The sequence below is a fragment of the Oryza glaberrima genome, chromosome 4 (genome assembly GCF_000147395.1).
Source record: "Oryza glaberrima chromosome 4, OglaRS2, whole genome shotgun sequence".
Lineage (NCBI taxonomy): Eukaryota > Viridiplantae > Streptophyta > Magnoliopsida > Poales > Poaceae > Oryza > Oryza glaberrima.
The window spans coordinates 7,054,185-7,077,917 of NC_068329.1; the positions used below are offsets into that span (position 1 = coordinate 7,054,185).

The window sequence follows — 23,733 nt, forward strand, 5'->3', positions numbered from 1 at the left end:
GCTGCCGAACACACCCTAGTGCTTATATTTCGATCTCGCTTTAATTCCATTATCTTTCTCTATTTAAGCCAGACTCTCTTGTTGTTTTATCGTCCCTCCTTTAAATCAAACTTCCATTCTTTCTTTAGTCTGTAGTTATTTAGCTATATGTGCTTTGGATCTAGCTTCTTCTATGGACGTCATAGTTCTTGCTTTGTGGTGTGTATTCTGTGTCGTGTCTGAGACTGGCAGCGTCGACACGTAGAATAGCAGGATGAGTAGTGGCGAGCTGCTACAAGTCGATAACTCAAGGAGGACGGTAGCGTGTTGGTGCGGAGGTTGACATTGGCGAGCCGGGAGTACGACGCGACGCATGGGTGTCATGGCCGCGGGCGATGAGCTCGCGGTTGTAGCACCGGAGGCGCTCGATCGGTGCATGTGTGGCAGTCGTCGGCATCGATGTCGACGTCCGCCGCGTCTTTGGCCTCCATGATGACGGGTCGGTGACGGCTGATCATGGGTCCTCTCTTGGGAGAAAGGTGTGGCGCTGGCACAGCAGTATAGAACCTAAGCTCCACATGCATGTGGTCGCACAATCGGGATCGAAGCTTGCAGTATTGGTGGTGCGCCAAGCCCGCCCACTCCAAACACGTACTCGACGATGAGGATTCCACCCTCCATTTAGTCCCTGATGCCTTCCCATGCCGCCAACACCGCCGAATTCCAACTTTGCAAGGCGCGTAGGTACGCCCCCTCCCTGATCAAGCATCGATGCCGCATTTTCTACCTAGCTTTCCATATCATCGGCAGTATCTCCTCTCTTTCTTTTCTGTGTAGAGATAGTGACCATTGATTTAGCATGCCATGTATTCTTGTTTTTTTGGTGGCAACCTCTCGGAGAACTTTCTTTAAGTATCTTAGCCAAATGTTTGCACGGTTCTATATACTTGTCTGACTAGCTTTGATTCAGTTTAATTTCGGCTGGATAGAGACAAGTGAGTATTTCCTAATGGAGTACGAGCTAGAGAAGATCAAGTAGCCTATTTAATAATGGAAGACTCCAACGAAGGAACGAACGAACGAAGATTAGCGCTCCAAAAAGAAACGCTGCAAACCATTATTAAAGAAAACAGAGAACCCTGCAAAACTTTTCTCCGTCATTTGAACTAAAATAATACTTTTTTTTTTTTAGAGAACGGTATATTTTACTCGGCCTCTACATACAACTGGATATATGCAGCATTTTATATTAGAATCTTAGCCTATCAAACTAGGAACTTAGTCTTCAAATAACTTAATCAGCACTTCGCTTCTATGAAGATTTGAACTCAGGATCTTGGGGTGCTACTTAGGTCACTACAACCACTAGACTATATGTCCTTTTAAGAAAGATTTAAAATAATACGGCAGAGCTCATCAAATGAAAAGATAAGTGGTTGTAGCAAGGTGATAGTGTCTGAATTATTTGAATGCTTATTCTCATAATAATATGGTTAAGCTTAGGATTCCTAAAAGAATCGGTAGATATGTATGCATGTGTATCTGTTCTGTTCTGAGCTATACATATTCTCACACGCGTAGAGCTTCATGGTGATTCAACTATCGATTAATTTCTTCCTGTGTATGTAGATGGTTCTGTGGATTAGTTTTAAATTATGGATGGAAATTAATACACATACACATCCATATTTGGAGAAAAAAATTACGGTGTATTGGTCTCAGTCTACGAAGTAACAAACTATTGCATACTCCCTCCGTCAAAAAAAAAAAAAGACAAACCCTGATTTCCGTGCCTAACGTTTGACCGTCCGTCTTATTTGAAAAAATTATGAAAAAAATTAAAAAGACAAGTCACGCATAAAATATTAATCATGTTTTCTCATCTAACAACAATGAAAATACGAATTATAAAAAATTTTCATGTAAGACAGACAGTTAAAATTGGACACGAAAACTTAGGGTTTGTCTTTTTTAAGGATAGAGGAAGTATGTACGATAAATAAATATAAAAAAATAGCATAATCTTTCATTGACATTTCTAATCGCGCGGCGTCACGCTGCGCGAACCGCGTCTAGTATATTCAACACTCCATCTCAATCTCTAGTCCAGTCCGGCAGTCCCCTTCCCTGCCACCCCTCACAGCCTCTCTTCCCCTTCCCCTTCACCTTCTCCAGCGAGGCACCGGCGCACCGCCTCCACCTCCCTCTCATCCAATCCTTCTGTTCCTCACACCCCTTCCCCTCCCTCTCGCCGGGCAAGTGCCACTACCCTGTCGTCATCCACCTCACTCTTCTCTCCCTTGACCAGGCCAGCGCAAGCTTGTGACGGCCAGATCCGGTGCCCTTGAGCTCGAGACGGACAGATCCGGCGCCCTTGTGCTCGGTGCCACCGGATCCAGCCCCAATGCGACGTAGTGGAGGCGGCAAGAGGGAGAGGGCCGCCAGATCCAGTCAAGACCCGCTATTTTCTTCTCCAGCCGTCGTGGCGGCGGAAGCATGCTCGATCCCCAGCCCCCCAGGACCTGAGGGTGGGGGTTGGGACGCCGTTGCATGTGACGCTCGATGAGGAGTGTCCACGCGCCGTGGACGCATTCGACCACCACGCTTCACGGCTGCTTCATACCATGGAGCTCCTCGGTCGCCACAGGAGTAAGCTAGCTAGCATCACTTTTGTCCCATGCATTCTTCATCGCTGCACATATGTTATAAAGGTTGCCTTTGTATATTCATTTCCTAGCGCTATGTCCAATTTCACCCTTATGCATGAATACTATCAGTTTAGTCTTCGCAAGAGTTAATTTGACCTACACTACTTTAGTTCTAGCTTATGGCATAGGTAACAGCTATAAATACATACCAGAACTAAGTGTTTGTCACTATATAGTACTCTCTAAATACCATAACAAAGTATCTATCGATGCATATTTTTTCCATTTGATTTTGATTTTTTTTTTCAAATCTACAGATCATTTACCTCTTATGGTTGGCTTCAAGCTCTACTTCGCTAGCTAAGCTATTTTCCCAATCCCATGGAAAATAAGGAAGCAGAGTACAGCTAAAGGTCCAAGCAGAAGTTTTAACACCATGGCTGGTAGCAAATAGTGGCATGTTATTTTTGAGTGCTACAGTGATCTTACAATGACGGAAATATACCTGGTTCATGGTTAGTATCAATTCCTTTTCTTTTGCTGAACATTCTTTTTCTTTACTCGGTATCAGACTCTTATCTTATCCCCTGTATCATGTGCACTTGCCTAGCCACCTTCACTTTACTACCCTGTTTTTGCTGCTAAAAAAACAACCCTTGTAAAGAATGACTCTATCCATGCTTCAGTACTGCGTATATGATTAAATTGACACCCCTATTATATGCATTTAAATGTGTCATGTACTGCATACAACATAATAATAAAGCATTTAGTTCAACTACTGACCTACTACTACCACATAGTATCTAATTAGTAATACTATGATCTTGGCATGGTCAATTATCCAACTGTGCTGTACAATTAGTAATGTCCTAGTAGTGTTTTTCATCCTCTTGGCGTAGTTATTTAATCAATGTAGCTAATATGAATTTTGTATCAAACCTAGACAATCATGAAGAGAAAATTGCTTTCGACTTCCATAGATTATATCTTGCTCAACTGCTTTGTGAGAATCTACCTAGTTAATACACATCTTCTATGCAATGTACCTAGTATGACTACTCTCCATGTCAGTACTATGTTTTGGTTATGATTTTGCATAAGTGCTGATTGAACATTAGCTGATACCTAAATTTTGTTATTTCACTCGTTGACAAATGCTGATTGAGCAATGCTATTCTAACAGTAAGATACATCTCTTTATACAACCTTTTTAGCTCTTCCCGTATCATGTTCAGAACAGAGGTAGTTAGATTAACATTTATGTATAAAATTTCCCTATCAACCGGCTTTTGTTTTTTGAAAATTTGTGGAGCCCTTGTCAAATGATTATTGTATTGTTGAATATAAGGTTATCTTAGTAAATTCATATACCCGAGGCTATGTCCAATTTCTCCCTTATGCATGAATATTGTTGTGCTAGTCTTTGTAAGAATTAGTTTCACTTCACCTACATTTACTTATAGGTACCTGAATCATACATAGTAATGAGTCCATTTCTTTTGCTGAGCCTATTTTTTTCTTTAGTATCAAACACCCTTGTAAAGAATGACCAGGTATTCATGCTTCAGCATTGCATACATGATTAAATTGACACCGTTATTTTAGGCATTTAAATGTGTCATCTGTACTGCAGATCAGTAATGATCTTTTGGCCAGATCAATTATCCAATTGAGTTGTATCTGAGTCCTGCTAGTGTTTTTCATCCTCTTGGCATAGTTTTTTAATCATCGTAGCTATACATGAATTTTGTAACAAATCTAGGCAATAATGAAGAAATCATGCACAAGTTCAGATTACCTTATTGTTGTCGATTTGCCGAGATCATTTATTTATCTTGTTCAATGGCTTTGTGAGAACCTACCTAAATAATTCTTACCTCTTCTATGCAATCTCAGGGTATCAAAATTAACCGGCTACTGGTAATCATCCGAGGTGCTGTCAAATGACCTACGACGCCATTTGTCAACATTTTTCTAGTTGCATGGCCTCTTGGTTGCCCAAGGATGTAATCATATGTAGGAAGTATTGTTCAGATTCACACTACAACATACTATTTATTCCGTGACAGAATTTTAGCGACGGTTTCAGAAAACGTTAGCAACTTGCTTCATGGATATTAAGCCCAAAAAACCGTAACGTTTTATCAATTCTGTCACGATTCGGCCCAAAACACTGTAATGTTTACACAAATCCGTCACGAACATAAATTAAAAATTATCATGTTCCCAAAAAAAAAAGTTGCAACATGGGGGGTTTGAACCCCGATCTTGAGTTCCATCAATAAAGTGACCTACCACTACACAATGCGTTAGGGTGTGGTAGTGTGTAGTGAAAAAAATTATTTTATAGTAAATCATTTATTTACTGAAAAAAAATAAACCCAGCTCCCCCGGCCACGTCACCTGCGCCAGCTCCCCGGCCACGCCCAGTGAACAGCTGGTCAACCGCGCCCGGGATTTAATCTGACGCGCAAAAATAAAAAAGGCGGACAGGTCTCGAACACACGACCTGAATGTTAAGAGGCGGCTGCGTTACCACTGAGCTACAAATACGGTTGTGCTGGTACTCCGAATTTTAAGTTTTATATACTTGAAAATCTCGCTGGTTAAACAACAACATTCAGGCATTGCCCCGATTCAGATCTATTCCGGTGCGTGACGGCGCTGCCCGCCATTGCCGCCGCCGTTCGCCGTTGGCACTATTACCCCACTGTCCGTGCCCGTGCCGCCGTTGCCACCATTAGCACGCCATCCCGGCGATGGTCCCCGCCACACTGTTGTCACCGCCCACCACATCTCGCCGCCACAACATCAACGGCATCACAGGCTTGCCCGCCATTGCCGCCAAGCGTGGCGCCGGTGTGGCGTGACGCCGAGCGTCTCGTCGTCCAGCGACAGGCTCTAGCACGAGCCATTGCTGCTGGCCGCTGCGGTGGGTCACTGGTGCCAGTGGTGGTGGCTGCAGTGGCTGAAGCATCCTAGGCGTTCAAGGGTACGAAATTTTTTGGAATTTGTTGTATGTATAGATTTGATTTAGTGTAAAGTTGTTGATTTGTGTGTTTTTCTATGATGCTTTCTTAGATGGATCAGAGTTGGGTTCATGGCAGATTGTTTTCCACTGAACACATTGATGGTGTCAAAGAGTTTATGAGCTTCATTCAAGGAAAATTCAGTGAGAACGTTGAAATTTTGTGCCCGTGTGCTAGATGCCTGAATCAGAAGTATCTTTGTCAGTCCCTTGTGAAGAAGCACATTTTGATGAATGGCATGGACAGTAGTTATACTCGGTGGATTTATCATGGAGAGAGCTTCAATTTTGATGTAGTTAAGCACCCTATTGATGTCCATGACAATGCTGATCTTGCTGGTTCCAGCCATGGGGCAAATGTGAGAGAGGATGGCAGTACTGATCTTGTTGGTTCCAGCCATGGGGAAAATGTGAGAGAGGATGACAATGCTGATCGTTTGGAAGGGTTTTTAGGGGACCTACATGCTGCAGCAGAAGAAGAAGCAAGACGAGATGGAGAAAATGAGGATGCTGATGCAGAACCTCATGACAAAGAGTCATTTTTCAAAATAGTCATGAAAGAGGCAAAACGTCAGCTTTATCCTGGATGTACCAAGTTTTCCAAGTTCGCCTTTGTGGTAAAGCTTCTTCATATGAAGTCACTATATAGGATAAGCAATTCTACCTTTTCTGCAATACTAAAGCTATTGGCTGAAGCATTCCCAGAACACAATACACTCCCCAAATCATATAATGAAGCAAAAAATCTTTTAAAGGAATTAGGTCTTGGATATGAATCAATACATGTGTGCTACAATAATTGCGTGTTGTTCAGAAAGGGATATGCCCACCTTGACAAATGCCCCGTTTGTGGTCTGTCAAGATGGAAAGATGAAGAAAGAAAGAAGATTCCACAGAAGGTGTTGCGGCATTTTCCATTGGTACCTAGGCTAAAGAGGATGTTTGCGACAAAAGAAGCATCAGAACAAGCACAATGGCACAAGTTGAAGCGGCAGCCTAGTGAGAAGGAAATGACCCACCCAGCTGATGGTGAGGCGTGGCAAGATTTTGACAGAGAATTTCCAGATTTTGCAGATGATGCAAGAAACCTTAGGCTGGGCCTTGCTACTGATGGGTTCTATCCATTTTCAGAAAAGAACACAAAATACAGCATGTGGCCTGTGTTTGTGGTGCCATACAACCTCCCACCTTGGGCATGTATAGAGGAGTCGAATTTCATGATGGCTTTGCTTATTCCACGTCCTAAATGCCCTGGGAAGGATTTTGATGTATTTTTGGAGCCTCTTGTGGAAGATTTGCTTGAGCTTTGGACCGGTGTGCGTGCTTATGATGCTCTTACTCGCAGAATGTTTAAGCTTCGTGCTGCAATTTTGTGGTGCATCCATGATTATCCTGCTTTGAGCACTCTTTCAGGGCGTACCACAAGAGGGTATTTTGCATGTACTCATTGTGACGAGCACCCTCTTTCCTACGGCCTGAGGAGCAAAATTGGGTACTTTGGACACTTCCGTTTCCTTCCAGAGGGAAATCCCTTGCGGAGAAACAATGAATTTGCTGGACTTCATGAAAGCAATAATCCACCAAGTGAATTCTCTACAGAAGAGCTGCTGGCTGAATTGGAGAAAGTTAAACATGTTAGACCAGGGAAGAGGAAGCGTTCTGAACTGGAACGTGGCCGTGTGAAAATTTGGAGCTGGATGGTTAGTTTATGGAAGTTGCCATATTGGCATAAATTGAAGCTAAGACACAATCTCGATGTCATGCACATTGAGAAAAACATATGCGAGAGCCTGATTGCCACAATTCTCAATATAGTTGGGAAGACAAAGGACACAGCTAAAGCTAGGCTTGATCTCAAAGATTTGGGAATTAAAAAGGAGCTACAATTTAGAGAGGATGGAGATTCATGTGAGATGCCTCGTGCGCGATATACCTTGACCAATGATCAAAAGAAGGACTTTTGTGAATTTCTACGAGAGCTAAAATTTCCGGATGGATTTGCTTCCAACATCTCAAGATGTCTAAATACTGATGGGACCAAGGTACAAGGGCTAAGAACTCATGACTGTCATATTCTTTTGCAAAGAATCTTACCAGCTGCCATGAGAGGAATTTTGGACAAGGATATCTATGAAGTAATAGCAGAGTTAGGGAGATTTTTTAGGGAACTGTGCAGCAAAACCCTTCACAAGGATGTGTTGGCTGAATTGAAGCAAGAGATCCCTGTAATTTTGGTGAAGCTTGAGAAAATTTTCCCTCCTGCCTTCTTTGATGTGATGATGCACCTTGCTGTACATTTACCTGATGAAGCTTTGCTGAGAGGACCTGTGCAATATGGGTGGATGTACCCAATTGAGAGGCGGTTGTATACTTTGAAGCGCTATGTGAGGAACAGGGCACGACCTGAAGGTTCCATTGCCGAGGCATATATTGCTGATGAATGCTTGACATTTTGCTCTAAGTACATGGATGGTGTTGAAACAAGATTTAATCGGGAACCAAGAAATGTAGGTTTTTCCGATGAAGGGGCCTATAATGTTGACGTCTTTGGTCATGGAGTACATTTTACTTCGGCGCCTCAATATGTTTATGATGAAAGTGGCTTTGATCAAATGGTGTGGTATGTGCTGAACAATTGTAGTCAAGCTGAGAAATATATTGAGTAAGTTCCAGAAATTCTATAATGCATATCCTAACTTATGTTTTGTGCATATGCTAACTTATGTTTTTTTTTCAGAATGTTTAGAGAAGAACTAGAGAGAGAAGGGGCATCTAACAATGAAAAATTGCTCCGGCTAGGATTCCAGACTTGGTTCAGGAACCATGTAAGTTCACATTCACACTATTTTAGCCATATTTTTACTATAGATTCTAATATATGTCTGTTGCACATTGACAGGTCATGAGGTTGAGGAATCTTGATCAAGAAGAGGTGGATGATGATCTCTTTGCCTTGGCATGTGGTCCTGATTTCAGAGTTAAGAAATACTCCTCATGCATTGTAAATGGTGTGCGGTTCAACACTATTGATCATGACAAGAATAGGAAGACACAAAACAGTGGAGTAATGGCATAAGGGGCACATAATGGGCACAAGGGGCACATAATGGTCAGCCCACTGATTTTTTTGGAACCTTGAAAGAGATAGTCCATTTAGAATATCTAGAGGACGATAGGTCGGCAGTTTTGTTTAAATGTGACTGGTTTAAATTGGATGGGAAGAAGAATGGACTAAAAGATGATGGCTTTTTCAAAAGCATCAATATTGGAAGCCTATGGTACAAGAATGATTGTTTTATCTTGGCCACTCAGGCTAGAAAGATTTTTTATTTGCCAGACACCAAGTGGGGAGAAAATTGGCAAGTTATCCAGACTTTTGACCATAGGCATCTTTACAATGTAAGGGAAATTGAGCATGTACACTACAATGCTCCTGCATATCAAGAGGATGAGTCATGTGAGAAGGATGGTAGAAGACAAGCAGTTTCAAACATTACATATGACAAGCCTCTAAATAGAGATGATGAACAAGGCATTATGTTTGAAGCTGCTGATATTGCTCGCCTCGTGAAAGAAAGAAAACAACAAGCACAAGTCAGTGACGGCGAAGACGGGGAAGACGATGAGGATGACACACTGTTGGAGTACTACAGCGATGATGAAGGTGGTGCTGAAATTGACGTCGACAGTGATGATGAATAACAACTCCAATTTGTATCATTGTGTTTTTGTGTCATACTCTATCATGCTTGGTGTATACATTTTTTTTTGTTGATCAATCACTGTGTAAGACATGTCCTGTCATGCTTGTGGACATGTTCTTGTTGTGAGACCGGCTTGGGTGGCTAGCATACTTGCATGATAGATTGCTAGTACTTGCTAGCTATGCATGAGTGAACTACTCAACCACATGTCCTGTTTTCTAGATGATCTAGTAACTGTTGTCATGCATATGCAACAGGATAATGGCACTGTCAATAACAAATGCTAACAGTACAAAGAAAGTGAAAGGTGATCAGTATGTGCATGCCGCTGCTAATGCAGGAGAAAGTAAAAAAACGGATGATGATTAGTTCATGCCATACAAAACTAGAGGAATTTTGAAGGATTTAATTCCTGAGGAAAAAAAGTCGTCAAAATTCTTGAGGAAAAAAGTCGTCGAAAAAAATACTTTTCAAATTGCAAAACTATACAACAGGCAAGCAGCAATTACATATTATTTGACTACATGTGATGGGATGACGACATCTTGTTCAAGCAATTAGCAGCAGTGAATTTCAGACATCTTATTCAAGCAATTAGTAATGCAGTGCTGCTATGAAAAAAAAAGAAAAAAATATTTGTTTTCCATAACCATTAGTAATGAAACTTCGTATTTCGTAATATTAAGGTAAAAACAAGGTTATGTTCAAATTTGAAAGGCATATGAGTTCAAACTTGTTGTAAAGTATGAAAAACTTCAATGTTCAACTATAACATTCTATGAAACTATGTGAGAGATGTAGCCATTTGTAAACAATGTATATTATTCCTTTATCGAAACCATTTGAAATTTTTATGACAAGTTTAGGGTCCCAAATTATGTTGCCATGTCAATTTGTAGAATGTTTAGACCATACTAAGATGTTACTAGAATTATTATATCATAATTTTGAGATATAAGTTTGAATTATCCCTATTAAACTTTCAAAATTTTCAACTATCTCCAAGACATGAGTTTGAATGGAACATATGAGCATCATAAGCATCATTTGGGCATAATTGATCATCATTGCATCAACATTCACTGAAGTTCATGCATTTTTATGTATACAACATTCGTCATCTTGTGATGTAAGTTCAATTTTCGTTAAACAATTGCGACTGATGTTATTTTATTCAAATACTAGACGTCAAATGATGAATTTTTCATATTTTTTTTGAATTTTTGGACTCGTGTAGCTTAGGTATAAATTTGAGGGATGCAAGTTTCATTTCAAAAAAATGGTGCTGGGCCCACGCGTCAGCATCATTGGCCTTCTAGAAGCTTCCCAAAATCCGCAACCGCGCGGGCGCCATCGGCCAAATCACGAATCGCGCCAGACCAAAAATTCCCACCTAAATTGACTATAATACCCATGGATTTCCACTTCCACCAGTCATCAGTTCAAGGGTACACCAGTAATTTCCCCACTAGCTCCCCCTCCACCTCGTCATTTTCTAGCAGCAACCAGTCAAACCCTAGCCACTCTCTCCAACCAAATCCTCCACATCTGCCACCGCTGCCTCCGCCGCCGCACCCCATATCCTCCAGATCTGCCACCGCCATCGGCGAGGAGCCCCGGCAGCAGTGCCCCGCTTCAAGGACGGCAAGGGCGCGGTGGCCGGTCATCCACCGCGGCGAGGCGGACGACGGCAACGCGGACGGCGACGGCTTGAAGACTCGCAAGCCCATCGTCGCTTCAAGGACACCTTCTCCACCACCACCATGTCGTCGACTCGTAAGAATCCCAGCGCCACCGCACCCGTCGCCACTGCAAGGGCCCCTCCACCGCCAAGGACCATGCCAGCGAAGGATGGACAAAAGAAGCCACTTCAAGGGCCTCGGATGACAGGTTTGTGCTCATGTTCACTCTGGACTCATCTAATTAGATGCTCATGTTCAGTCTGTTAGTGCATGAGATTGTTAATCTGGATGAGTACTTGATATGCTTAATATGTCAGTAGTTGTTAGTGCTTGAGATTCTTGATATGCCAGTAGTTGTTAGTGCATCAGATTCTTGATATATCAGTAGTTGTTTGTGTTTAATTGTTGGTCATGTATCATGGGTGAGGTGCTATTTAGATTGCAGAGTACTTAGATTGTCAGTAGGTAGTTTTCAATAGAAGTTCTATGTCATTAGGGGCAAACAGTAGAAAGTTCTAGCACTGTAGGCTTGTTGTTTCTTTCCTGAAATATGAACTAAACCAATACGAGTGCAAATCACTTGACCATGTCTTTGCTATTACATTCTTTGGTTTTGTTTTTAGATTCATTCACTGGTTGTGCTTAACTAGATGTAGTGGATGCCCACTTTACTGTATATGTACTGCAGCTAGCATGTGTGCTTCTACTGTACATGAGAATGTGATGTGTAATCATTAGTGATCTCTGGTTACGTTATACCTTGCTAATAAGGTCAACTAATCTGTTATTGTTTTCTCTTTTCACTTAGAAACTCCACCTCCACTTCATCCATATGAACAGGTGCGCCTTAAACAGTGTATGCAGAACAGTGCAAGGCTGCAACAGCTTGGGCTTTCTACTCCTTCGGAGTATCCAAACACATCTGCCACTTCTCAAGAAAAGAACAAGAGATATGAAAGAACAAGAGATCAAGACTCGGGATCTGAGTATGATCCTTTACAAGATGATACTGCTGGAGACATATCAGATGGCACTGCAACGGTGATAGTTCTTCCATATTCCCAGGGCTTCAATTATAAAGTGTTTACTAATGCAGAATAATTCTTTGCATACTCTATTCAGTAATCCATGCTTCTATTTCTAGCAGGGCTCTAAGAGGAAGGGTTGCAGCAAAACCAACAATGCTTCAGATGCTCCTTGTGGAGTCAAGTTTCGGCCTCGTAAGAGGGTTTATGCAGATCAACCACCTACTAGATGTACAAGGTCAAAGAAAAGCACTGCACAACCTGATGCAAGTCTGCCAGCAAGTGACAACATTCCTGTGCCACCCCCACCACCTACAATTGAAACTGTTGTCAACTTTGCAGAGCACACACAACCTGCTGCTGAAGGTGAGTTCTAGTACCATTTTTCTTGCTGTCATTCTAGAATATTTGATTACATGATTGCTGCAATCTAACTTGCTGCTTCTTTCTAGATAATGGAGGTGATGCCATTGCCCAGTCTAATGGTCACATCCATATGGCCAACAAAGGTGGAGCTTTCTAGTACCATATTTCTTGTTGTAATTCTATAACCTTTGATTACATGATGAATGCAATCTAACATGCTGCTTCTTTTTAGATGATGGAGATGATGCCAATCCCCAGTCTGATGGTCATGGTCACAGCCATATGGTCAATGAAGGTGAGTGTTATGTATCACTGTTACTTTTTGCTACTTTGGTGGTTGCATGATGAATGCATTCTTACTTCCTGCCATTCTAGATGGTTTTCACCAGCATGAGGACAACACTACCATGGATGACGGTGACTACCAGATGACCCATGAAGGTGATTGTTTGCTCATTATTTGCATATCACCTGACTAGTTTTATTGCTGAATGCTAATTGCAATTTCAATGATCATTTACAACCAAGAGCAGAGGGGCCATGGAACCGAGGACCTAATATGGGACGTGGCCTCCAGAGGATAAACAGAGCTCGTCGTGGGAAGCTGCCAATTATCATACCTGAAGGGCATATCAGGCCTCTTACACCTATTATTGCTGCAAAGTTTGCAACTGAATGCAATATTGCAGTAAGGGGTCATGTGCCTATGTTCATACACTAGAAGGATTACAAGAGTAGACCTGCGGTTATTCAAAAATTTTTGGGATGCCTTCGTGTAAGTACATTCTCAAGGCCTTACCCCCATTTGTGTCTCCAGTTTCAAATCTATTTGTGCCTATTTTTTTTGCATTATTGAACTGCGCATACTATGTGTGGCTAGTGCAACCTTGCCTAGACATGTCTTCAAGCTTACTGTTATGTTAAGTTGCTGAAATGGAAATCATTTTGTCTATTACTTATCTGCAGCTTTTGTCTATTACTTTTATGTGGAAGTATAAACAAATGCACTTGTACATACAACTTCTCTCAGGTTGTTCATCTCTTGATTTTTGCATGTGTAGCTAGGTATAGTTTTTGTTATTTCCATTGATTTCTAGCAGCATAGCAGCTGCTCAGCTTGTTTCCTCTCTTTTATAACATGTGCTACTGTAATTTCCATCTCAGATATTCTATTTCTTATACATATGTTTTTCCATCTGAATAGGCAAAGTTCAACATCAACACAGATGATCCTACAGTTCACAATGGTTGTATTGAAATGATGAAGAGTGCAATTCGCCAACAACGACACCGGTTGAAGGAAGATTATTTTGATCCTTTTCCACTGCATCTTGTTACCAAAACTTCACTTGTGAAATCGACAAGTGATGAAGATTGGCTTAAACTTGTGGAAGCATGGAAGACTCCCAAAAAAATGGTATGAAAACCAACTCTTGCGATGTACATGATACTTTGGCACTTGTGTAATAACTTGTATTGTGTATATGATGTAGGAGGCATGCCAAAAGAACAAGGTGAACCGGGCCCAGGTCAAGTTCCCTGCTACAACTGGCTCATGTAGCTACCCAGTTTTTGTAGAAAATTTGGTAAGTTAGCCATGTCAATAGTAAATGTCACTTGCTTACATATCAATTTTGTTCTGTTTTGGTAGTTAATACAAATGTTTCTAGTTTCATTCATAGGTGTACAAGGTCTATTCTGGTAGTTAATATAAATGTTCAATTTTTTTCAAGTGAACTTGTTGTTCAATTTTGTTCAAGTGAACTTGTTGTTCTGGTAGTTAATATAGATGTTAAATGTGAACTTGTTGTTTCTTAAGTGAACTTGTTGGGTCTTAAATGAACTGGCTGTTTATGTGAACTTGTTGTTTCTTTAAATTTTTGCTATAATGTGTCGTGACCAATCAAGTAATCTTGCTCCATATAAACATTGTTCTTAGGGAGGTGAGTTTGAGGATAAGGAACCTGACGCGCTTGATTTGTTCAAGAAGTGCCACTTCAGCAAGAAAAAACAAGGCTACACGCCTAATGTACAATTGGCTATCGTAAGTCAACTCTCTTATGGCTGATTTTTTTTATCACAAAACATGCAAACCACTAATTACAAATGTGAGCACGCAAAAGTTGGAATTCTACTTCTAAACAACCTGCCCACGTCACCAATCCGGTTGACCTGGTGCTGTACTGTCCATGATATGGGCTCCTCATTTCTTATCCTGTTAGCTTTGGCTCAGTGCCATGACGGTAGCCTCGACACGAAGATGGTGTGTGTATGAATCGCTAGTATTGAAAATTTAGTAGTATAATACCGTGCTGTTTGTATTTTCTTTGGGATTTGAACAATGAAAGAAACTCGCCGTATGCAACCCTAATTAAACCCTATGATTTTCATGTACTACCGTATGAATTAGATTTGAACAATGGAGAAAACTCCCCGTAATGATGCAACTAACCAATTTTAGAGGTGGGTTGTTAGGCTAACGTGAACAGTTCAGCGGCCAGTTTGTTAGGCTACTGATTTAGGGAAACATATCGCTGCATATAAGCATCTTGCCTAAATAATTAAATGTAATTGTTGTGTGCTCACATTTATAATTAGTGGTTTGCATGTGTTTAGATAAAAAAATTCGGCTCTTATGACGTTCTTTCCCTTTGTTAGACGGTTTCATGGTCATGAACATTCTTTTGCTGCTTTCATGCTAGAATCAAATGGAACAACAATTGGCTGCACCACCAGAAGAAGGTAAAGAACCCAAGTCGGCGACTGAAGTTGTAGCTGATGTGCTAGACGACAGCACCAAGAAGAATATGTTCCTTCAGAACGTGGGGATCCAGACTGTGAGACCGAGGTCCAGTGTACAAAATGTCCAAGCACAACTTGAAGTGGAGAAGATGGCAAATGTTGAGCTTCGTGCAAAAGTGGATGATTTGGAAAGGAAAGCTTATGAAACAGAACAAGCAAGGTTAAGGGACATGGAGGAGATGCAGAAGAAGCAGGCTGACTTGGAAGCGAAACTTGAGCTTATGCTTGGTCAACATCGACCAGTTGATTGAATTAATGGTATGTGCATTGCTAGTTCACTGCTAGAGTTTGTTGTTCTTCGTTTATTCACGCTGCTAGAGGCTTATTTGCACTACTAGTTCACTCCCTTACATTCTTGGTTTTTCATCTTGCAAGCAACTAGAGGATGGCATGAACTGGTGGGACTACATCCAGAATTTCTACCACCAACCTGGAGCTGATGTTCTGATGCAAGATGCTCCTGGTTGAGCTGTTTTGATTCAACATGCTCATGGTTGAGCTATCTTATTGTTCTTTGTCCTTTAGACTTATTGTTCTTGTGTTGAGCTTGTGCTCCTGGTGTTGCAAGATGAGCTGCGTCTCTTAGACTCATGATTTGCATGCTTCTAATGGAAAGATGAAACTTGAGATTGTTTGTATTGCTTTTGTATGGATATTGGGCTGCTTTGAAATGGTCTGGTTGCTTCTGTTGTGATAATAGTTTGGCTGAAATTGTTGTGGGCTGAAATTATTGTGGGCTGAAATGTTTATGGGCTGAAATCACTATGAGTAGGAATTATTGTGGGCTGAAATTACTCGAGAAGGAATCATTGTGGGTTGAAATGTTTACGGGCCAAAATTTTGGGCCAAAAGTGGTACACTTGTAAAATCGGCCCATTAATAAATGGCCCATGTTAGCAGCCACGTCATCGTGCACGTAGGCAGCCACGTCATCGTCCACGTTGGCAGCCACATCACTATCCATGTCAGCAGGAATCCGCGACGTTTATTTTCGTCGCTAAAACTGGGCTTTGGACTGGGCTGACTGGGCCTCGGACTGTTTGCAACGGTCAAAAACCATCACGGATCGCTTCAATCCGCAACGGTTTTGAAGAATCGTCGGTCGATTTAATCAATGACGCTCAATCAACAACGAAATCTGAAACCATCACAGATGGTGAATTGCAACGGATTTTCAACGATCTGCGACAAAATGATTCTGTCGCAGAATAAATAGCATGTTGTAGTGTCATCTCAGTTGTAGCTGTTCCCGAGATTGGTATTGCTAGTTTTAGATTACATTGTTGTCAAATTGATTAATTCAACATGATGGTAAATGCATTCAGAAAACCATTCTTTTGTGTTTTCTAGATAATGGAAGCTTTATTGATCTCAGTCAATACTCCCGGCCTCTGCACCACGACAGTGCACATAGCCAACAAACTCCAACACACTCAAAATAAGAGAAAAAAAAACAGCGTGCAAGATCAAGGCCCTACAACCCAAAGACTAGGTCGCCACCCATATGCCGGCGTAAAAAACTCCTTGACCATTTGCTCCAAATGTAGACAAGCCGAAGTGACAAAGTCCTGCAAATTGGGTTTTTGGAGAATAACCCATGATCGGAGCCAATGTGTAATCAACAAAATAACCTGCAAAGGAGAAGAAACAGTTTTCCTATCAAAAACCACATGATTCCTTGAGAGCCAAATTGCCCAGCAAGTTGTTGCCGCCCCTAGTAAGACTAGAGGTCTAAACTCTTTGGTATGTCGTAAAACCCATTGCCCAAAATATGTGACACGTTCCTAGGCGAACAAATGTTTGAAGCAATCTGGATTAGAGACCAAACCGACCGTGCTAGCCGACATTCAAAAAATAAGTGTTTTATCGTTTCTTCTTTGTGGCAAAAACAACATATCTTACTCCCTTTCCATTTCCGCTTAGCTAGGTTATCTTTTGTTAACACAACTCCTCGACGTAGATACCACAAAAAGATCTTTACTTTAAGAGGCATTTTTAACTTCCAAATAGTTTTGTTAATATTGGGAGCTCCTGTATGAGCCAAAGCAAGATAATGAGATTTAACCGAGAATCTTCCATCTGGTGTTAGATTCCATTTAAACTCATCTTGCTCATGTGACAAAACTATATTAGCGATGCGTGGGAATAGATGATTCCACGCCACTAATTCGGAGCCAATAATATCCCTACACCAAGTGAAATTTAATGGGGTTGTTTGGAGAAAATATGATATTGTCGCTTGTTTGTGTCTTACAATGTTATAAAGACAAGGATATTGTTCTCGTAAAGCTGCATTACCTAACCATTTATCTTCCCAAAACCGAACTTGAGAACCATCCTTAATAAAGAAAGAGCCAAACTTTAAAAAATCGGGTTTGACGCTCATAAGGCTAGCCCAAAAGTGCGAATCCCCAGGTTTCCACTGGACTTGTGATAGATTGTGAACCGAGGTATTTATTACACAGTATCTCTTGCCACATTACATCAATTGATAGTAACTTAAAAAGCCACTTGCTCAGAAGGGCTATATTTTTAAGTTCCAAGTCTTGTATCCCCAAACTCCCTTGATCTTTTGGTCGGCACAAAATGTCCCATTTTGCTAGCCGATACTTTCTTTTATGTCCATCTCCTTGCCAATAAAACCTAGATCTAAAGTAATCCAATTTCTTGATTACTCCTTTAGGTATAGCAAAGAAGGACATCATATACATTGGCAAACTTGTGAGAACCGAATTGATGAGCGTCAGTCTCCCCCCAAGAGAAAGAAGTTTGCCTTTCCAACTTGCTAGTCGTTTCTCAAAACGTTCTAGCACCTCCTTCCAATCTGCGTTACGGAGTTTCCTATAATGTATAGGGATTCCTAGGTAACGAAAAGGAAAGTTACCAGTGGCACATCCAAAAAAACTTTTGCCTCGCCAAGATAATAAATTTCACTTTTATGGAAATTGATTTTGAGGCCCGACAGTTGTTCGAAAGCGTTGAGGAATGATTTCAAATTGCGTGCCTTTTCTAAATCATGTTCCCGAATAGAATAGTATCATCGGCATATTGCAGAATTGACAAACCACCATCTATGAGATGTGGCACTATTCCATCAATCTGACCAGCTAATTGTGCTCTCTGTATCATAATGGCGAGCATGTCAGCTATAAGGTTAAAAAGAATGGGAGAGAGAGGATCTCCCTATCGAAGACCTTTCTTTGTTTGAAAGAAACGTCCAACATCGTCATTCACTTTGATGGCTACACTTCCACCCGAAATGATGGACTCAATCCAAGAGATCCATTTCGGTGAGAAACCTTTCATTCGGAGGGTTTGTAGTAAGAAAGGCCATTTGACTTTGTCATAGGCTTTCTCAAAATCAATCTTGAGAATGATCCCACTGTGCTTCTTGCGATGCAATTCGTGAATCGTCTCATGAAGGACAACCAACCCATCCAAAATGTTGCGACCTCGCATAAAAGCTGTCTGAGATGGTCTCACTATTCGGTCAACCACTGAATTAATTCTGTTAGTGGCATTCTTAGTGAAAATTTTAAAGCTGACATTTAGAAGGCAAATCGGTCTGTATTGCTGAATGCGATTAGCCTCCTTTACTTTGGGTATCAAGGTGATTACCCCAAAGTTGAGGCTAAACAAGGGGAGATCACCAGTATAAAATTCATTGAAAAAATTCAATAAATCATATTTAATGACTTCCCAAAACTTTTGATAAAACTCAGCCGGAAAGCCATCTGGACTCGGCGCCTTATTGGACTCCATACCGAACACCACTGCCCTTACCTCCTCCTCAGAGAAAGGCGCAGTGACGAAATCGTTTTCAGCCTCAGTTACTTGGGGGATGTCATCAATTCTAGATTCATCAAAAGAAAGGGAGTTCACTTCTGGAGGACCAAAAAGTTTCTTGTAAAATTCTGTGATCTAGATTTTTAAAGCTTCATTCCCCTCGATCTTTCCATCGTCCTGATCTAGACTAATAATCCGTTTCTTCCTATGTTTGCCATTAGCAATCAAGTGATAATATTTTGTATTATTATCACCAAGAAGAATATCGGTAGTTTTAGCCCTTTGATACCATTTTATTTCTTCCTCCCGAAGAAGTTGTGCTAATCAATCTCTGGACCGAGCAAGACACTATCTTTCCAGATCAATTAGAGCATGACCTTCAGCGGTGATGTCAAGATAATCGATTGAATGTTGTAAGCTCGCTTTTTCTTTACGATAATGGCCACTGATGTGCGCTGCCCATCCTCTAAGATGACGTCGTAAAGCACTCATCTTATTATTCCAACGTTGGACTGCATTATTCCCTTTTACCGGCTTATTCCAAATGTCAACCACTCTATCATGGAAGTCATCACGAAGGTACCATCCCAGTTCAAGCTTGAACTACTTTGTATTCCCCGTAAATGCCTGTACACCAGTGTCAAGTAGGAGAGGGGTATGATCTGATAGACCTCTATCCAAAGCATGAACCAACACAAGAGGGTACTTGGACTCCCATTCCGTAGACATGAGTACCCTATCCAACTTCTCAAAAGTAGGACTTGAAAGGGAGTTCACCCAAGTAAATTGTCTGCCTGTTAGGTCAACTCTTAAGTCAAAACTATCGATGACAGCATTGAAAAGAAAAGACCATCGGCTACTATATCGGTCATTGCTTTTTTCCGTACTCCTCCTGAGGATATTGAAATCACCACCCAACAAAGTTGGTAGGTGATTTTGTTGACATGTATGAACCAGTTCAGCAAGGAAACTCGTCTTAAAGTCATCTTGTGCTGGCCCATAAACTGCCATAAGAATCCATTGAAAGTTGTCTTCCTTATTAGTTAAATGGAATTTGAGATAGAAATCTCCTTCCACAATAAGAGATAAGTCCAACTTCAATGCGTTTATCCCCAGCAAAATACCACCAGACTGACCACGAGGAGGGAGACAATGCCAGATAAAATCTGCACCTCCCGCTAGTCGATCTAGGTTTGTCTTAGATATTTCCTTTTTTCTAGTTTCAGAAATCGCAACAAAATCCAATTTGTGTTCCCTAATGCAATCAGCCACATACCGATGTTTAGCCAAGTCCGAAAGACCTCTGCTATTCTAGAATATGCCTTTCATTAGGAAACTTTGTTGGATTTTTTGGATTTAACGGATTTGGCTTTGGGCCCTTTCTTTTTATTTAACGGTTTCGATTTTCGAGAAGAAACAAACAAGTCACATAATTCTGTGCTTTGGTCTACTTCATCCAAATCGACCTCAGAAATGTCCTTGACTAAGTGAGCGAGTAGGGCGTTGTCATAATCATCACCCTCGTTATCACTGGTCAAAAAAAGATCCATCTCATCATGTGAAAAATCTTCCTTTGACAAGGTAGAATTGTGTTTCTTAGGATATACTTTAGAGCGATCAATATGCATGTGTCTCAAATTATTAACAGAAAGATCAAAAGCAGTAGCAGTAGTATCCAAAGAAATCCCCACTTGATTAAACATCGAACACAAATTAGTAGTAGATGAAATTGAGGGGGATTTAGAGGTACCTTGTGCAGTGGTTGGGATTTCCAAATTTTTTTCGGCCTTTCTTGATATGGCTTTCGTCAGGGAGTCGACATCGGCCGAGGCGACACCGAGAGCCGTCTCCTTGTTGGATCGACGGCTCCAGCGTCGCTCTGGCTGCTGGTCACGCTTTGAGTCAGCCGAGATAGCTCCCTGGACATGTTGCGCTCCTTCTGGTGGTGGTGCAGCCGCTCGGCTCAGCATCTGTATGTTCCCTGCTGTTATCGCCCCCAGCTGCTCGGTCGACGGTTGGTGTCGTGCAACACGAACTGTTGTTGTCGCTGCTTGTACCGGTTGCTTGATGCTTTCTATTGCCACCGAGGCAGCCACCAAGGCAGAAGGCTGAGCCGACTGCTGGTCCACATCTGCAGCCGCTGTGTGAACCCTCCGCTTGGCACCTCTTGTTGTTGCCGAAGCTGCTATTAAGACAGCGGACTGCACCGGCTGTTGTTTCACATTTGCCACTCTATCCATCATTGCCTCCAAGACCGGCGACTTATCACGACGCACCACCTGATCCCGCGAAAGGGCAGGCCTTGCTGCCCCCGCCGAATCACCCGTAAGTGGCTTAACAGCCCCTTTTGACGTGAGTGTGTCCACTCCAACCGCTCCATGCACTGCTGCTGTTGGATTTGCTTGGATAGCCTCTGGACGTGCCACTGAACCAGCTGTACCAAAGTTTATACTATCACTTTTTCTGTCGACAACACTAAGCTTGCTTGGTGGTGGCCTACATGATCCAAAAGGAGTTAAAGCCAGTTGCATTGAGGAAACATCGGATATAGGTTGCTGTCCCTGCGAGGAGGAAGACGCCTCCGATTTCTTCGGACATTTAGCAATCTGGTCATCCCCTCCATTATTTGTGTCATCCTTGTCCCCCACTCCGTCATCATCATGGTCCATTGGGTCGTCATGCAAAGGTATCGCCGGTTCGAAACCCTCCTCCTCAAGGGCAAAGGTCACCGGATAACCCATTGTACCAAAAAGAAGGTCTGTGGTAATTGGAAGGTCGGCTCTGCTCAACAAAGCTACCCTTACTCGAATAATTCCCTTTTGGCGGAAGGTGAGCATGTCTACTTCTTGTGTTACACCAACTACACACCCTAGTGCCCAGAACGCCAAATAATGACGCCATTTGTGAGGGACACCAGTGATATGAACCCACACTTCATCCAATTGGTATGCTGGGGTAACATCCGTCGATGATTTCCAATCTGAAATAGACAGTGACACTCCATGATTTTTCAAGCGGAACTCGACGTCATCCATTCTTTTAAGCTCTTCAGCGGAAGGGAATGTCACTAGGTAGGAATTCTGCTCATGTGGAATGGCCTCCCATTTCCAATCAGCGCGGACAAGGCGTGCAAGTTCTCCCTGTACGTTGTCCGCCGATAGATGGCCACCCCCAATGGAGACAAGAGCTGTTGGGACAGGTGATGGTGTGTCAAACTTGAAATCAAAATCAGGGATTTGGAGAAAACCAGTCTCGGTCTTCCCAAAACCAAAAAGATTTCCTGTCGGCTTGGGTAGCTTGAGAACTGGGCACCTCTCTGCTCGATGTGAATTTTTCTTGTTACACACGAAACAGTCAAGGTCCGCCTTGCATTCAAGCATTGTGTGACCCGAAACCTTGCAGCGGTGACAGTGAGGTGGTCGAGGCTTCTTCGCTTTTGCAGGCACTGCTATGACCGGATTCTGATGTGGCTGCTGATGCCCTGCGCCCTGGTGTGGGCGATGGTTCAGTTGAGACTGCGTCTCAGCCTTGATCGATCCTGGCCGTGGCTGATCTCGGTCTCTACCACGAGGCCCCCCTTTGTTCAAAGGGAATTGTTGATTCGATCCTTGCCCAACAGCACCGACCGGCCGCCGAGGGAACGGAGGATGCTGATGAGGTCAGTTGAAGAGCTGATGCGGCCGGTGCTGCGGACGCTGTGGAAAGCGGTTCGGTGGAGCAGCATTGTGATTCGCGGTGAACGGGCGCTGCGACTGATGCTGGCCAGGGACCTCGCGATCAGCTTGACGGGCATCCAGATTGTCTGGATGGCGCGCCGCCATGGCTGCATACGAAGGTTTGGTTGCGGCGGCTGGGTGGATGAGGGAGTTGGATAAATTGGGAAAGACACAATTGTTTTTGTTGTCCCACCGATTTGGCCGAAGACTTTCCTTCGACCTACCGAATTTTCGCTGACCAACCGGGCCCAGGTGAGGAATGACAGAGCGATGTTCAGAATCCACGCGCAATCCCCGCGACCGAGCGGTTTCAGGAAAATCTGGCGAGATACTCGATCCCACAACTGTAATTACATGCGGCAAAAAGTCAGCAAGAATCACCGGCGGCGATCGCCGGGGACGAGGCAGTGGCCCTTTCCACGGCCGGACAGCCCATCCCTTGCGTCGATTCACCGGTTTTTCCAGAGGTCTAGAGACAGGATCGTCGGTGACATTCTGTTCTAGTGTTTTGGTCGTTGACCTCGCAGTTTCCATCCGAGAAGCATCACTCTCCCACCAGCGTGATGCTGCAGACGGAAAGCCCACGTCCGACCAGAAATTTTGGACGATCGCAGAGGGCATGCATCGTCCTCATTCACTTTCTCATCAGAGATCAGCTCCTCCACCAGGAATTTAGTAGGCTCTTGCAGTTCACCTGGCGAAGCAGGAGCGAAACTGACAGCCTCCTGGTCGAGTGCAAAGGCCTCAAAACCATCGTTCATTGAGAATAGGGGAGATGCATCTTGAGCTAAGCATTCATCCGACGAGAACAAACGATCGCTGTTTTCCATTACCTTGGATGCTTGATGAGGTGCTAGAGTCAAACGTCTTTTGCGAAGAAAGCTTTTGCGCCGCCCGACCTGACATCGCTCGTAAACCCGAAGGCTTGTCGGAGATGCAAACCCTGCAGACAAAGAAAGAGGCGAGGCAGGAAAAACGAGACTAGGAGAAGAGG

At 42.6% G+C, this 23,733-nt stretch overlaps 2 protein-coding genes and 1 pseudogene across 2 annotated transcripts; all 3 read left to right on the plus strand.

Moving 5' to 3' along the window:
* Positions 1-729: 729 nt before the first annotated feature.
* LOC127770274 (uncharacterized) lies at positions 730-7,977 on the plus strand. Its single transcript, XM_052295937.1, has 5 exons — positions 730-2,628; positions 2,945-3,142; positions 4,527-5,622; positions 5,712-7,883; positions 7,969-7,977. The coding sequence occupies exons 4-5, from the start codon at positions 5,712-5,714 to the stop codon at positions 7,975-7,977; spliced, it is 2,181 nt and encodes a 726-aa protein (XP_052151897.1). The 5' UTR covers positions 730-2,628; positions 2,945-3,142; positions 4,527-5,622.
* Positions 7,978-8,091: 114 nt separating this feature from the next.
* On the plus strand, positions 8,092-9,302 carry LOC127772296 (uncharacterized). Its single transcript, XM_052298324.1, has 3 exons — positions 8,092-8,320; positions 8,396-8,483; positions 8,558-9,302. The coding sequence occupies exons 1-3, from the start codon at positions 8,124-8,126 to the stop codon at positions 8,732-8,734; spliced, it is 462 nt and encodes a 153-aa protein (XP_052154284.1). The 5' UTR covers positions 8,092-8,123; the 3' UTR covers positions 8,735-9,302.
* A 1,473-nt stretch (positions 9,303-10,775) lies between these two features.
* LOC127770275 (uncharacterized) lies at positions 10,776-15,488 on the plus strand (annotated as a pseudogene).
* The last annotated feature ends 8,245 nt before the right edge of the window (positions 15,489-23,733 follow it).

Coding starts and splice junctions, on each gene's coding strand:
- LOC127770274 (XM_052295937.1), top strand. CDS start 5,712: ATGGATCAGAGTTGGGTTCATGGCAGATTGTTTTCCACTGAACACATT.
- LOC127772296 (XM_052298324.1), top strand. CDS start 8,124: ATGGATGGTGTTGAAACAAGATTTAATCGGGAACCAAGAAATGTAGGT. Junction 8,321..8,395: donor CAAGCTGAGAAATATATTGA/GTAAGTTCCAGA, acceptor TTTTTTTTTCAG/AATGTTTAGAGAAGAACTAG. Junction 8,484..8,557: donor AGACTTGGTTCAGGAACCAT/GTAAGTTCACAT, acceptor GCACATTGACAG/GTCATGAGGTTGAGGAATCT.